The sequence below is a fragment of the Pan paniscus genome, chromosome 18, assembly GCF_029289425.2.
Source record: "Pan paniscus chromosome 18, NHGRI_mPanPan1-v2.0_pri, whole genome shotgun sequence".
NCBI lineage: Eukaryota > Metazoa > Chordata > Mammalia > Primates > Hominidae > Pan > Pan paniscus.
The window spans coordinates 100344133-100359247 of NC_073267.2; the positions used below are offsets into that span (position 1 = coordinate 100344133).

Below are 15115 nucleotides of genomic sequence, written 5' to 3' on the forward strand. Positions count from 1 at the left end.
TAGCTTTTGAATGTGTTTGCTCTTGCTTTTCTAGTTCTTTTAATTGTGATGTTAGGGTGTCAATTTTGGACCTTTCCTGCTTTCTCTTGTGGGCATTTAGTGCTATAAATTTCCCTCTACACACTGCTTTGAATGCGTCCCAGAGATTCTGGTATGTTGTGTCTTTGTTCTTGTTGGTTTCAAAGAACATCTTTATTTCTGCCTTCATTTCGTTATGTACCCAGTAGTCATTCAGGAGCAGGTTGTTCAGTTTCCATGTAGTTGAGTGGTTTTGAGTGAGATTCTTAATCCTGAGTTCTAGTTTGATTGTACTGTGGTCTGAGAGATAGTTTGTTATAATTTCTGTTCTTTTACCTTTGCTGAGGAGAGCTTTACTTCCAAGTATGTGGTCAATTTTGGAATAGGTGTGGTGTGGTGCTGAAAAGAATGTATATTCTGTTGATTTGGGGTGGAGAGTTCTGTAGATGTCTAATAGGTCTGCTTGGTGCAGAGCTGAGTTGAATTCCTGGTTATCCTTGTTGACTTTCTGTCTCATTGATCTGTCTAATGTTGACAGTGGGGTGTTAAAGTCTCCCATTATTATTGTGTGGGAGTCTAAGTCTCTTTGTAGGTCACTAAGGACTTGCTTTATGAATCTGGGTGCTCCTGTATTGGGTGCATATATATTTAGGATAGTTAGCTCTTCTTGTTGAATTGATCCCTTTACCATTATGTAATGGCCTTCTTTGTCTCCTTTGATCTTTGTTGGTTGAAAGTCTGTTTTATCAGAGACTAGGATGGCAACCCCTGCCTTTTTTTTGTTTTCCATTTGCCTGGTAGATTTTCCTCCATCCCTTTATTTTGAGCCTATGTGTGTCTCTGCACGTGAGATGGGTTTCCTGAATACAGCACACTGATGGGTCTTGACTCTTTATCCAATTTGCCAGTCTGTGTCTTTTAATTGGAGCATTTAGTCCATTTATATTTAAAGTTAATATCGTTATGTGTGAATTTGATCCTGTCATTATGATGTTAGCTGGTTATTTTGCTCGTTAGTTGAGGCAGTTTCTTCCTAGTCTCGATGGTCTTTACATTTTGGCATGATTTTGCAGCGGCTGGTACCGGTTGTTCCTTTCCATGTTTAGCACTTCCTTCAGGAGCTCTTTTAGGGCAGGCCTGGTGGTGACAAAATCTCTCAGCATTTGCTTCTCTGTAAAGTATTTTATTTCTCCTTCACTTATGAAGCTTAGTTTGGCTGGATATGAAATTCTGGGTTGAAAATTCTTCTCTTTAAGAATGTTGAATATTGGCCCCCACTCTCTTCTGGCTTGTAGAGTTTCTGCCGAGAGATCCACTGTTAGTCTGATGGGCTTCCCTTTGAGGGTAACCCGACCTTTCTCTCTGGCTGCCCTTAACATTTTTTCCTTCATTTCAACTTTGGTGAATCTGACAATTATGTGTCTTGGAGTTGCTCTTCTCGAGGAGTATCTTTGTGGCATTCTCTGTATTTCCTGAATCTGAATGTTGGCCTACCTTTCTAGATTGGGGAAGTTCTCCTGGATAATATCCTGCAGAGTGTTTTCCAACTTGGTTCCATTCTCCCCGTCACTTTCAGGTACACCAATCAGACGTAGATTTGGTCTTTTCACATAGTCCCATATTTCTTGGAGGCTTTGTTTGTTTCTTTTTATTCTTTTTTTCTCTAAACTTCCCTTCTTGCTTCATTTCATTCATTTCATCTTCCATCGCTGATACCCTTTCTTCCAGTTGATCGCATCGGCTCCTGAGGCTTCTGCATTCTTCACGTAGTTCTCGAGCCTTTGTTTTCAGCTCCATCAGCTCTTTTAAGCACTTCTCTGTATTGGTTATTCTAGTTATACATTCTTCTAAATTTTTTTCGAAGTTTTCAACTTCTTTGCCTTTGGTTTGAATGTCCTCCCGTAGCTCGGAGTAATTTGATCGTCTGAAGCCTTCTTCTCTCAGCTCATCAAAGTCATTCTCCATCCAGCTTTGTTCCGTTGCTGGTGAGGAGCTGCGTTCCTTTGGAGGAGGAGAGGCGCTCTACTTTTTAGTTTCCAGTTTTTCTGCTCTGTTTTTTCCCCATCTTTGTGGTTTTTATCTACTTTTGGTCTTTGATGATGGTGATGTACAGATGGGTTTTTGGTGTCGATGTCCTTTCTGTTTGTTAGTTTTCCTTCTAACAGGACCTTCAGCTGCAGGTCTGTTTGAGTACCCGGCCGTGTGAGGTGTCAGCCTGCCTCTGCTAGGGGGTGCCTCCCAGTTAGGCTGCTCGGGGGTCAGGGGTCAGGGACCCACTTGAGGAGGCAGTCTGCCCGTTCTCAGATCTCCAGCTGCGTGCTGGGAGAACCACTGCTCTCTTCAAAGCTGTCAGACACGGACACTTAAGTCTGCAGAGGTTACTACTGTCTTTTTGTGTGTCTGTGCCCTGCCCCCAGAGGTGGAGCCTATAAAGGCAGGCACGCTTCCTTGAGCTGTGGTGGGCTCCACCCAGTTGGAGCTTCCTGGCTGCTTTGTTTACCTAAGCAAGCCTGGGCAATGGCGGACGCCCGTCCCCCAGCCTCGCTGCCGCCTTGCAGTTTGATCTCAGACTGCTGTGCTAGCAATCAGCGAGACTCCGTGGGCGTGGGACCCTCCGAGCCAGGTGTGGGACACAATCTCCTGGTGCGCCGTTTTTTAAGCCCGTCGGAAAAGCACAGTATTCGGGTGGGAGTGACCCGATCTTCCAGGTGCCCTCTGTCACCCCTTTCTTTGACTAGGAAAGGGAACTTCCTGACCCCCTGCGCTTCCCAAGGGAGGCAATGCCTCGCCCTGCTTCAGCTCGTGGATGGTGCACGCACCCACTGACCTGCGCCCACTGTCTGGCACTCCCTAGTGAGATGAACCCGGTACCTCAGATGGAAATGGAGAAATCGCCTGTCTTCTGTGTCTCGCACGCTGGGAGCTGTAGACTGGAGCTGTTCCTATTTAGCCATCTTGGCTCCTCTCTCCTCTCTTCACTTTAATAATGGATTAGTTTTCTGCCTTCTCCTGTGGGGAATCTTTTTGGTAAGGGAGGGAAGAAAATTTAGTTATTCTTGTGCATCAGTATCTTTTTCTTTTTTTATTGTAGTAAGAACATCTAACACGAGATCTACCCTCTTAACAATTTTTTAAGTGTACAATACGGTATTGCTAACTATAGGCATGAGGATGTGCAGCAGATCTCTGGAACGTTTCACTCTTTATAACTGAAGCTTTATACCCCTTGAATAGCAGCTTCCCATTTCCCTGTCTTCATAGCCCCTGGCATCCACCATTCTACACTCTTTCTGTGGGGTTGACTATTTTAATTACCTGACACAAGTGGAATCATGCATTATTTGTCTTTCTGTGACTAGTTTATTTCACGTAGCATAAAGTCATCAAGGTTCATCCATGTTTTTGCATATGGCAAGGTTTCCTTTTTAAGTCTGAATAATATTCCATTTTCTACATATACCACATTTGCTTTATCCCTTTTTCTGTTAGTGGACATTTAACTTGTTCTCACAGCTTGGCTATTGCAAATAATGCTGCAATGAATATTTCATAAGTCTCGTATATGTCCATAGAAGATCATGAAAATGGACATGTCTCTGGGTATTTTGAATTGGTGGGGCAGTTTTGCTTAAGGGAAGGCATAGTGGGTGGCTCTATACTTGAGAGTTCTAATTCCCATTCCTATATATATTTCTTTTCTTTTTATTTATTTATTTTGTTGAGTTGGGGTTCTCTGTCACTCAGGCTGGAGTGCAGTGGCACAAACATGGCTTACTGCAGCCTCAACCTCCTGGGCTCAAGTGATCCTCCCATCTCAGCCTCCCAAGAAGCCGGGACCACAGGCATGTGTCACCATGCCTGACTAATTTTTTTTTAAATTTTCTGTAAGCGTGGGGTCTTGCTATGTTGCCTAGGCTGGTCTCAAACTCCTCGGCTCAAGTGATCCTCATGCCTCAGCCTCCCAAAGTGCTGGGATTACATGTGTAGGCCACCACACCCAGCCTGATATATATATATTTCTAATTTTGCCTTAGCCATGCCCTTAAAAACTAATTCTATTTCAACTAGGGTGCCGCTCCCCCTGCGAGGGGGGGCCCAAGAGCCAGGGGGGGAAGAGCAGCTGGTTCTAAGTCCACGTCTCACGACGGGTGCATCCCCCCACTGCGATGGGGTTCCTAAGAGCCAGGGGGGGAAAAAGGGCTGACTCTCAGTCCCTGCCCCGCGGGGGGTGCTTCACCCCCTGCGATGGGGATCCTAAGAGCCAGCTGGGGAAGAGGGGCTGGCTCTCAGTCCCCACCTCGCTGGGCGTGACTCTCCTTCCTGTGATGAGTGTCCTAAGAGCCAGGAGGGCAAGAGGAGCTGGCTCTCAGTCAACACCTCGCGGGGGGTGCCTCCCCCACTTGCGATGGGGGTCCTAAGAGCCAGTGGGGGAAGAGGGGCTGGCTCTCAGTCCCCGCATCGTGGGGAGTGCCTCCCCACCTCGCGATACGGATCCTAAGAGCCAGGGGGGGAACAGGGGCTGGCTCAGTCCCCGCCTCGCGGGGGGTGGCTCGCTCCGCTGAGATGGGCATCCTAAGAGCCAGGGGAGGAAGAGGGGGAGAGGATGATAATAATTTCAGCATCGCAGGCTGTGTTCACCCAGCCTGTTAAACTGTTATTAGTATCCTGAAAGGGAGAGGATGATATTACTCCCCATAACAGACAGATATGACTCCCCATCGTAGAGCACGAGGTGTACACCCGCCCTGTGATTTTCTTCCTCATATTCAGAGACCGAGAGGTTGATGTCACTCCCAATATCGGAGGAAGTATACAGCCCCGTGTGAGATGTTCCTTAATGATATTCCACGGCGGAGGGGGTGATATGACTACATACATGGCAGAAAGTGGAAACCCCCCAGGGATATTATTCCCACGATCCTGGAGGGAAGAAGATGATGTTACTTTCAATATGACAGAAGGTGGATGAAGTGGTGGACTGCCCCTCCACACCTGTGAGTATTTCTAGTTGGGTGGGACGAGAGACTGAGAAAAGAAATAAGACACAGAGAGAAAGTGTAAAGATACAACAGTGGGTCCAGGGGACCGGCGCTCAGCACACCAAGGACCTGCACCGGCACCAGCCTCTGAGTTCCCTCAGTTGTTATTGATTATTATCTTCATTATTTCAGTAAAAAGGAATGCAGTAGGAGGGCAGGGTGATAATAAGGAGAAGGTCAGCAACAAACATGTGAGCAAAAGAATCTATGTCATAATTAGGTTCAAGGGAAGGTACTATGACTGGACGTGCACGTAAGCCAGATTTGTTTCTCTGCACCCAAACATCTCAGTGGAGTAAAGAAGAACAAGGCAGTGTTACTGCAAACATGTCTCGCCTCCCGCCACAGGGCAGCTTTTCTCCTATCTCAGAGTTGAACGAATGTACAATCGGGTTTTACACCGAGACATTCAGTTCCCAGGGGCAAGCAGGAGACAGTGGCCTTCCTCCATCTCAGCTGCAAGAGGCTTTCCTCTTTTACTAATCCACCTCAGCACAGACCCATTACGGGTGTCGGGCTGGGGGCAGTCAGGTCTTTCTCATCCCATGAGGCTATATTTCAGACTATCAGATGGGGAGAGAGCTTGGACCATACCCTGCTTTCAAGGGCAGAGGTCCCTGCGGCTTTCCACAGTGCATTGTGTCCCCGGTTTATTGAGACTAGAGAATGGCGATGACTTTTACCAAGTATACTGCTGGTAAACATTTCGTTAACAAGGCACGTCCTGCACAGCCCTACATCCCTTGAACTTTGATTTTATACAACACATGTTTTTGTGAGCTCCAGGTTGGGTCAAAGTGGCTGGGGCCAAGCGGCTAGGGCAAAGCTACAAATTAACAACATCTCAGCAAAGCAATTGTTTAAAGGACAGGTCTTTTTCAAAATGGAGTCTCTTATGTCTTTCCTTTCTACATGGACACAGTGACAGTCTGATCTCTCTTTCTTTTCCCTACAGGTGGACACGCCCCCACTGATATTCCTTCTAATTGCAACGTGGGAGAGGAGGATATGACACGCGATATCGCAGGGAGTAGAAACACCCCTGTGATACTGTTCTTCATATTCAGGGAGGAAGAGGATGATATTACTCCCAATACAGACGGGTGTACACCCTCTGTACACCGAGGGTGTACACCCGTCTGTGAAAGAGTTCTTAATCTCCAGAGGGGGAGATGATATTACTCACAATATGGTAAAGAGGCTGTGAGTCCACGGAGGATCCTCAGAGCCAGCGGGGGAAGAGGGGCTGGCTCTCAGTCCCCGCCTCGCGGGGGTGCCTCCCCCCACTGCGATGGGGGTCCTAAGAGCCAGTGGGGGAAGAGGGGCTGGCTCTGAGACCCCGCCTCGCGGGGGGTGCCTCCCCCCCCTGCGATGGGGGTCCTAAGGGCCAGTGGGGGAAGAGGGGCTGGCTCTGAGACCCCGCCTCACGGGGGGTGCCTCCCCCCCCTGCGACGGGGGTCCTAAGAGCCAGTGGGGGAAGAGGGGCTGGCTCTGAGACCCCGCCTCGCGGGGGGTGCCTCCCCCCCCTGCGACGGGGGTCCTAAGGGCCAGCGGGGGAAGAGGGGCTGGCTCTGAGACCCCGCCTCGCGGGGGGTGCCTCCCCCCCCTGCGACGGGGGTCCTAAGGGCCAGCGGGGGAAGAGGGGCTGGCTCTGAGACCCCGCCTCACGGGGGGTGCCTCCCCCCCCTGCGACGGGGGTCCTAAGGGCCAGTGGGGGAAGAGGGGCTGGCTCTGAGACCCCGCCTCACGGGGGGTGCCTCCCCCCCTGCGATGGGGGTCCTAAGGGCCAGTGGGGGAAGAGGGGCTGGCTCTGAGACCCCGCCTCGTGGGGGTTGCCTCCCCCCACTGCGATGGGGGTCCTAAGGGCCAGTGGGGAAGAGGGGCTGGCTCTCTGTACCCGCCTCGCGGGGGGTGCCTCCCCCCCCTGTGATGGGGGTCCTTAGAGCCAGGAGCAGAAGAGGGCCTGGCTCTCTGTACCCGCCTCGCGGGGGGTGCCTCCCCCCCCGCGATGGGGGTCCGAAGAGCCAGAAGGCTTAGAGGGGCTGGCTCTGAGTCCCCGCCTCGTGGGGGGTGCCTCCTCTCCCTGCGACGGGGTTCCTAAAGGCCAGTGGGGGAAGAGGGTCTGGCTCTGAGACCACGCCTCGCTGGGGTGCCTCCCCCCACTGCGATGGGGGTCCTAAGGGCCAGTGGTTGAAGAGGGGCTGGCTCTGAGACCCCGCCTCGCTGGGGGTGCCTCCTCCCCCTGCGACGGGGGTCCTAAGAGCCAGGGGGGGAAGAGGGGCTGGCTCTCAGTCCCCGCCTCGCGGGGAATGCCTCCCCTTCCTGCGATGGGGGTCCTAAGAGCCAGGTGGGGAAGAGGGGCTGGCTTTCAGTCACCACAGCTTGGGGGGCCTTTATGTCCTGGTTTTACCCAAGAGTCAGCTGATTTGCTTCTTGTACTAGCAGGGCAGTTGCTGCCAAGGCCCTCAAACAGGGGGGCCATCCTTTAGAAACCCTGTCTAGCTGTTTAGAGAGGTAGGCCACCGGCCTCAGCCAGGGCCCCACAGTTTGGGTTTAAAGTCCAGCTGCCATCTTTTCTCTGACGCATACAGTGGAAAAGGCTTTGTGAGATCCGCTAGCCCCTGGGCTGGGGCTTTCAGAGGTTTTTCCTTTAAGTCATGAAAGACTTGCTGTTGTTGGAATCCCCATTCCAAAAGTTGCCGGTCCCCGCCCCCCTTTGTGACGTCATACAAAGGCGTGGCTAAGACTGCAAAGTTGGGCTCCGCAGTCTACAAAACCCCACAGCTCCTAGGAATTCTCTCACCAGCCTTCTGCCCTTAGGCTCCGGAAGATTGCAAATGACCTGCTTTCTTTCGGATCCCGGGCTGCTTTCGGACACCTGTCGAATAGTAAATCCCAAGTAAGCTACCTGCGGTCGTCGGCAGATCTGAGTTTTCTTCTTGGACACCTAATACCCACAGCCCTCCAGGTCAGTCCTAAGGATCTTAGAATCCTCGATGGGGGTCATAAGCCGGGGGGGAAGAGGGACTGGCTCTCAGTCCCCGCCTCACGGGGTGTGCCTCCCCCGTGTGATGGGGATCCTGAGAGTTGGGCGAGGAAGAAGGGCTGGCTGTCAGTCACCGCCTCGCGGGGGGTGCCTCCCCTCCCTGCGATGGGGGTCCTAAGAGCCAGGGGGGAAAGAGCGGCTGGCTCTCAGTCCCCGCCTCGCGGGGGGTGCCTCCCCCCCTGCGATGGGGGTCCTAAGAGAAATGGAGGGAAGAGGGGCTGGCTCTCAGTCCCCGCCACGAGGGGGTGCCTCCCCCCCTGCGATGGGGGTCCCAAGAGCCAGGGGGGGCAGAGCGGCTGGCTCTAAGTCCGCGCCTCGCCAAGGGTGCATCCCCCCACTGCGATGGGGTTCCTAAGAGCCAGGGGGGGAAGAAGGGCTGACTCTCAGTCCCCGCCTCGCGGGGCGTGCCTTGCTACCCTGCGATGGGGGTCCTAAGAGCCAGGCAGGGAAGAGGGGTTGGCTCCCAGTCCCCGCCGCGCGGGGGGTGCCTCCCCCCCACAGCGATGGGGGTCCTAAGAGCCGTGGGGGGAAGAGGGGCTGGCTCTCAGTCCCCGCCGCGCGGGGGGTGCCTCCCCCCCTCGCGATACGGATCCTAAGGGCCAGGGGGGGAACAGGGGCTGGCTCAGTCCCCGCCTCGCGGGGGGTGGCTCGCTCCGCTGAGATGGGCATCCTAAGAGCCAGGGGAGGAAGAGGGGGAGAGGATGATAATAATTTCAGCATCGCAGGCTGTGTTCACCCAGCCTGTTAAACTGTTATTAGTATCCTGAAAGGGAGAGGATGATATTACTCCCCATAACAGACAGATATGACTCCCCATCGTAGAGCACGAGGTGTACACCCGCCCTGTGATTTTCTTCCTCATATTCAGAGACCGAGAGGTTGATGTCACTCCCAATATCGGAGGAAGTATACACCCCCGTGTGAGATGTTCCTTAATGATATTCCACGGCGGAGGGGGTGATATGACTACATACATGGCAGAAAGTGGAAAAAAACCCCCAGGGATATTATTCCCACGATCCTGGAGGGAAGAAGATGATGTTACTTTCAATATGACAGAAGGTGGATGAAGTGGTGGACTGCCCCTCCACACCTGTGAGTATTTCTAGTTGGGTGGGACGAGAGACTGAGAAAAGAAATAAGACACAGAGACAAAGTGTAAAGATACAACAGTGGGTCCAGGGGACCGGCGCTCAGCACACCAAGGACCTGCACCGGCACCAGCCTCTGAGTTCCCTCAGTTGTTATTGATTATGATTTTCATGATTTTAGCAGAAAGGAATGTAGTAGGAGAGCAGGGTGATGATAAGGAGAGAGTCAGCAGAAGACATGTGAGCAAAAGAATCTATGTCATAATTAGGTTCAAGGGAAGGTACTATGACTGGACGTGCACGTAAGCCAGATTTGTTTCTCTCCACCCAAACATCTCAGTGGAGTAAAGAAGAACAAGGCAGTGTTACTGCAAACATGTCTCGCCTCCCGCCACAGGGCAGCTTTTCTCGTATCTCAGAGTTGAACGAATGTACAATCGGGTTTTACACCGAGACATTCAGTTCCCAGGGGCAAGCAGGAGACAGTGGCCTTCCTCCATCTCAGCTGCAAGAGGCTTTCCTCTTTTACTAATCCACCTCAGCACAGACCCATTACGGGTGTCGGGCTGGGGGACAGTCAGGTCTTTCTCATCCCATGAGGCTATATTTCAGACTATCAGATGGGGAGAGAGCTTGGACCATACCCTGCTTTCAAGGGCAGAGGTCCCTGCGGCTTTCCACAGTGCATTGTGTCCCCGGTTTATTGAGACTAGAGAATGGCGATGACTTTTACCAAGTATACTGCTGGTAAACATTTCGTTAACAAGGCACGTCCTGCACAGCCCTGCATCCCTTGAACTTTGATTTTATACAACACATGTTTTTGTGAGCTCCAGGTTGGGTCAAAGTGGCTGGGGCCAAGCGGCTAGGGCAAAGCTACAAATTAACAACATCTCAGCAAAGCAATTGTTTAAAGGACAGGTCTTTTTCAAAATGGAGTCTCTTATGTCTTTCCTTTCTACATGGACACAGTGACAGTCTGATCTCTCTTTCTTTTCCCTACAGGTGGACACGCCCCCACTGATATTCCTTCTAATTGCAACGTGGGAGAGGAGGATATGACACGCGATATCGCAGGGAGTAGAAACACCCCTGTGATACTGTTCTTCATATTCAGGGAGGAAGAGGATGATATTACTCCCAATACAGACGGGTGTACACCCTCTGTACACCGAGGGTGTACACCCGTCTGTGAAAGAGTTCTTAATCTCCAGAGGGGGAGATGATATTACTCACAATATGGTAAAGAGGCTGTGAGTCCACGGAGGATCCTCAGAGCCAGCGGGGGAAGAGGGGCTGGCTCTCAGTCCCCGCCTCGCGGGGGTGCCTCCCCCCACTGCGATGGGGGTCCTAAGAGCCAGTGGGGGAAGAGGGGCTGGCTCTGAGACCCCGCCTCGCGGGGGGTGCCTCCCCCCCCTGCGATGGGGGTCCTAAGGGCCAGTGGGGGAAGAGGGGCTGGCTCTGAGACCCCGCCTCACGGGGGGTGCCTCCCCCCCCTGCGACGGGGGTCCTAAGAGCCAGTGGGGGAAGAGGGGCTGGCTCTGAGACCCCGCCTCGCGGGGGGTGCCTCCCCCCCCTGCGACGGGGGTCCTAAGGGCCAGCGGGGGAAGAGGGGCTGGCTCTGAGACCCCGCCTCGCGGGGGGTGCCTCCCCCCCCTGCGACGGGGGTCCTAAGGGCCAGCGGGGGAAGAGGGGCTGGCTCTGAGACCCCGCCTCACGGGGGGTGCCTCCCCCCCCTGCGACGGGGGTCCTAAGGGCCAGTGGGGGAAGAGGGGCTGGCTCTGAGACCCCGCCTCACGGGGGGTGCCTCCCCCCCTGCGATGGGGGTCCTAAGGGCCAGTGGGGGAAGAGGGGCTGGCTCTGAGACCCCGCCTCGTGGGGGTTGCCTCCCCCCCCTGCGATGGGGGTCCTAAGGGCCAGTGGGGAAGAGGGGCTGGCTCTCTGTACCCGCCTCGCGGGGGGTGCCTCCCCCCCCTGTGATGGGGGTCCTTAGAGCCAGGAGCAGAAGAGGGCCTGGCTCTCTGTACCCGCCTCGCGGGGGGTGCCTCCCCCCCCGCGATGGGGGTCCGAAGAGCCAGAAGGCTTAGAGGGGCTGGCTCTGAGTCCCCGCCTCGTGGGGGGTGCCTCCTCTCCCTGCGACGGGGTTCCTAAAGGCCAGTGGGGGAAGAGGGTCTGGCTCTGAGACCACGCCTCGCTGGGGTGCCTCCCCCCACTGCGATGGGGGTCCTAAGGGCCAGTGGTTGAAGAGGGGCTGGCTCTGAGACCCCGCCTCGCTGGGGGTGCCTCCTCCCCCTGCGACGGGGGTCCTAAGAGCCAGGGGGGGAAGAGGGGCTGGCTCTCAGTCCCCGCCTCGCGGGGAATGCCTCCCCTTCCTGCGATGGGGGTCCTAAGAGCCAGGAGGGGAAGAGGGGCTGGCTTTCAGTCACCACAGCTTGGGGGGCCTTTATGTCCTGGTTTTACCCAAGAGTCAGCTGATTTGCTTCTTGTACTAGCAGGGCAGTTGCTGCCAAGGCCCTCAAACAGGGGGGCCATCCTTTAGAAACCCTGTCTAGCTGTTTAGAGAGGTAGGCCACCGGCCTCAGCCAGGGCCCCACAGTTTGGGTTTAAAGTCCAGCTGCCATCTTTTCTCTGACGCATACAGTGGAAAAGGCTTTGTGAGATCCGCTAGCCCCTGGGCTGGGGCTTTCAGAAGTTTTTCCTTTAAGTCATGAAAGACTTGCTGTTGTTGGAATCCCCATTCCAAAAGTTGCCGGTCCCCGCCCCCCTTTGTGACGTCATACAAAGGCGTGGCTAAGACTGCAAAGTTGGGCTCCGCAGTCTACAAAACCCCACAGCTCCTAGGAATTCTCTCACCAGCCTTCTGCCCTTAGGCTCCGGAAGATTGCAAATGACCTGCTTTCTTTCGGATCCCGGGCTGCTTTCGGACACCTGTCGAATAGTAAATCCCAAGTAAGCTACCTGCGGTCGTCGGCAGATCTGAGTTTTCTTCTTGGACACCTAATACCCACAGCCCTCCAGGTCAGTCCTAAGGATCTTAGAATCCTCGATGGGGGTCATAAGCCGGGGGGGAAGAGGGACTGGCTCTCAGTCCCCGCCTCACGGGGTGTGCCTCCCCCGTGTGATGGGGATCCTGAGAGTTGGGCGAGGAAGAAGGGCTGGCTGTCAGTCACCGCCTCGCGGGGGGTGCCTCCCCTCCCTGCGATGGGGGTCCTAAGAGCCAGGGGGGAAAGAGCGGCTGGCTCTCAGTCCCCGCCTCGCGGGGGGTGCCTCCCCCCCTGCGATGGGGGTCCTAAGAGAAATGGAGGGAAGAGGGGCTGGCTCTCAGTCCCCGCCACGAGGGGGTGCCTCCCCCCCTGCGATGGGGGTCCCAAGAGCCAGGGGGGGCAGAGCGGCTGGCTCTAAGTCCGCGCCTCGCCAAGGGTGCATCCCCCCACTGCGATGGGGTTCCTAAGAGCCAGGGGGGGAAGAAGGGCTGACTCTCAGTCCCCGCCTCGCGGGGCGTGCCTTGCTACCCTGCGATGGGGGTCCTAAGAGCCAGGCAGGGAAGAGGGGTTGGCTCCCAGTCCCCGCCGCGCGGGGGGTGCCTCCCCCCCACAGCGATGGGGGTCCTAAGAGCCGTGGGGGGAAGAGGGGCTGGCTCTCAGTCCCCGCCGCGCGGGGGGTGCCTCCCCCCCTCGCGATACGGATCCTAAGGGCCAGGGGGGGAACAGGGGCTGGCTCAGTCCCCGCCTCGCGGGGGGTGGCTCGCTCCGCTGAGATGGGCATCCTAAGAGCCAGGGGAGGAAGAGGGGGAGAGGATGATAATAATTTCAGCATCGCAGGCTGTGTTCACCCAGCCTGTTAAACTGTTATTAGTATCCTGAAAGGGAGAGGATGATATTACTCCCCATAACAGACAGATATGACTCCCCATCGTAGAGAACGAGGTGTACACCCGCCCTGTGATTTTCTTCCTCATATTCAGAGACCGAGAGGTTGATGTCACTCCCAATATCGGAGGAAGTATACACCCCCGTGTGAGATGTTCCTTAATGATATTCCACGGCGGAGGGGGTGATATGACTACATACATGGCAGAAAGTGGAAAAAACCCCCCAGGGATATTATTCCCACGATCCTGGAGGGAAGAAGATGATGTTACTTTCAATATGACAGAAGGTGGATGAAGTGGTGGACTGCCCCTCCACACCTGTGAGTATTTCTAGTTGGGTGGGACGAGAGACTGAGAAAAGAAATAAGACACAGAGACAAAGTGTAAAGATACAACAGTGGGTCCAGGGGACCGGCGCTCAGCACACCAAGGACCTGCACCGGCACCAGCCTCTGAGTTCCCTCAGTTGTTATTGATTATGATTTTCATGATTTTAGCAGAAAGGAATGTAGTAGGAGAGCAGGGTGATGATAAGGAGAGAGTCAGCAGAAGACATGTGAGCAAAAGAATCTATGTCATAATTAGGTTCAAGGGAAGGTACTATGACTGGACGTGCACGTAAGCCAGATTTGTTTCTCTCCACCCAAACATCTCAGTGGAGTAAAGAAGAACAAGGCAGTGTTACTGCAAACATGTCTCGCCTCCCGCCACAGGGCAGCTTTTCTCGTATCTCAGAGTTGAACGAATGTACAATCGGGTTTTACACCGAGACATTCAGTTCCCAGGGGCAAGCAGGAGACAGTGGCCTTCCTCCATCTCAGCTGCAAGAGGCTTTCCTCTTTTACTAATCCACCTCAGCACAGACCCATTACGGGTGTCGGGCTGGGGGACAGTCAGGTCTTTCTCATCCCATGAGGCTATATTTCAGACTATCAGATGGGGAGAGAGCTTGGACCATACCCTGCTTTCAAGGGCAGAGGTCCCTGCGGCTTTCCACAGTGCATTGTGTCCCCGGTTTATTGAGACTAGAGAATGGCGATGACTTTTACCAAGTATACTGCTGGTAAACATTTCGTTAACAAGGCACGTCCTGCACAGCCCTGCATCCCTTGAACTTTGATTTTATACAACACATGTTTTTGTGAGCTCCAGGTTGGGTCAAAGTGGCTGGGGCCAAGCGGCTAGGGCAAAGCTACAAATTAACAACATCTCAGCAAAGCAATTGTTTAAAGGACAGGTCTTTTTCAAAATGGAGTCTCTTATGTCTTTCCTTTCTACATGGACACAGTGACAGTCTGATCTCTCTTTCTTTTCCCTACAGGTGGACACGCCCCCACTGATATTCCTTCTAATTGCAACGTGGGAGAGGAGGATATGACACGCGATATCGCAGGGAGTAGAAACACCCCTGTGATACTGTTCTTCATATTCAGGGAGGAAGAGGATGATATTACTCCCAATACAGACGGGTGTACACCCTCTGTACACCGAGGGTGTACACCCGTCTGTGAAAGAGTTCTTAATCTCCAGAGGGGGAGATGATATTACTCACAATATGGTAAAGAGGCTGTGAGTCCACGGAGGATCCTCAGAGCCAGCGGGGGAAGAGGGGCTGGCTCTCAGTCCCCGCCTCGCGGGGGTGCCTCCCCCCACTGCGATGGGGGTCCTAAGAGCCAGTGGGGGAAGAGGGGCTGGCTCTGAGACCCCGCCTCGCGGGGGGTGCCTCCCCCCCCTGCGATGGGGGTCCTAAGGGCCAGTGGGGGAAGAGGGGCTGGCTCTGAGACCCCGCCTCACGGGGGGTGCCTCCCCCCCCTGCGACGGGGGTCCTAAGAGCCAGTGGGGGAAGAGGGGCTGGCTCTGAGACCCCGCCTCGCGGGGGGTGCCTCCCCCCCCTGCGACGGGGGTCCTAAGGGCCAGCGGGGGAAGAGGGGCTGGCTCTGAGACCCCGCCTCGCGGGGGGTGCCTCCCCCCCCTGCGACGGGGGTCCTAAGGGCCAGCGGGGGAAGAGGGGCTGGCTCTGAGACCCCGCCTCACGGGGGGTGCCTCCCCC

At 54.5% G+C, this 15115-nt stretch overlaps 1 protein-coding gene and 1 long non-coding RNA gene across 10 annotated transcripts in view; both read left to right on the forward strand.

Annotated features, from left to right (window-relative positions):
• LOC134729329 (zinc-regulated GTPase metalloprotein activator 1A-like) overlaps positions 1 to 10607 on the forward strand; it is a 47371-nt gene extending 36764 nt beyond the window's left edge. For 2 of the 9 annotated variants that reach the window (XM_063597860.1, XM_063597864.1), the window contains 2 exons: positions 8972 to 9198; positions 10200 to 10587. In XM_063597860.1, the coding sequence (XP_063453930.1) occupies positions 8972 to 9173 (202 nt within the window). In that variant the 3' untranslated portion in view covers positions 9174 to 9198; positions 10200 to 10587. Of the gene's footprint in view, positions 1 to 4788; positions 5013 to 6012; positions 6398 to 7877; positions 8026 to 8971; positions 9199 to 10199 lie in introns of those variants that run through there. The other 7 variants (XM_063597861.1, XM_063597863.1, XM_063597867.1 and 4 more) reach the window with 5 other exon arrangements.
• A 459-nt stretch (positions 10608 to 11066) lies between these two features.
• On the forward strand, positions 11067 to 14820 carry LOC134729332 (uncharacterized). The gene is made up of 3 exons (XR_010110346.1): positions 11067 to 12212; positions 13159 to 13385; positions 14387 to 14820. It is a non-coding gene; the product is annotated as an uncharacterized LOC134729332 (long non-coding RNA).
• Positions 14821 to 15115: the final 295 nt, after the last annotated feature.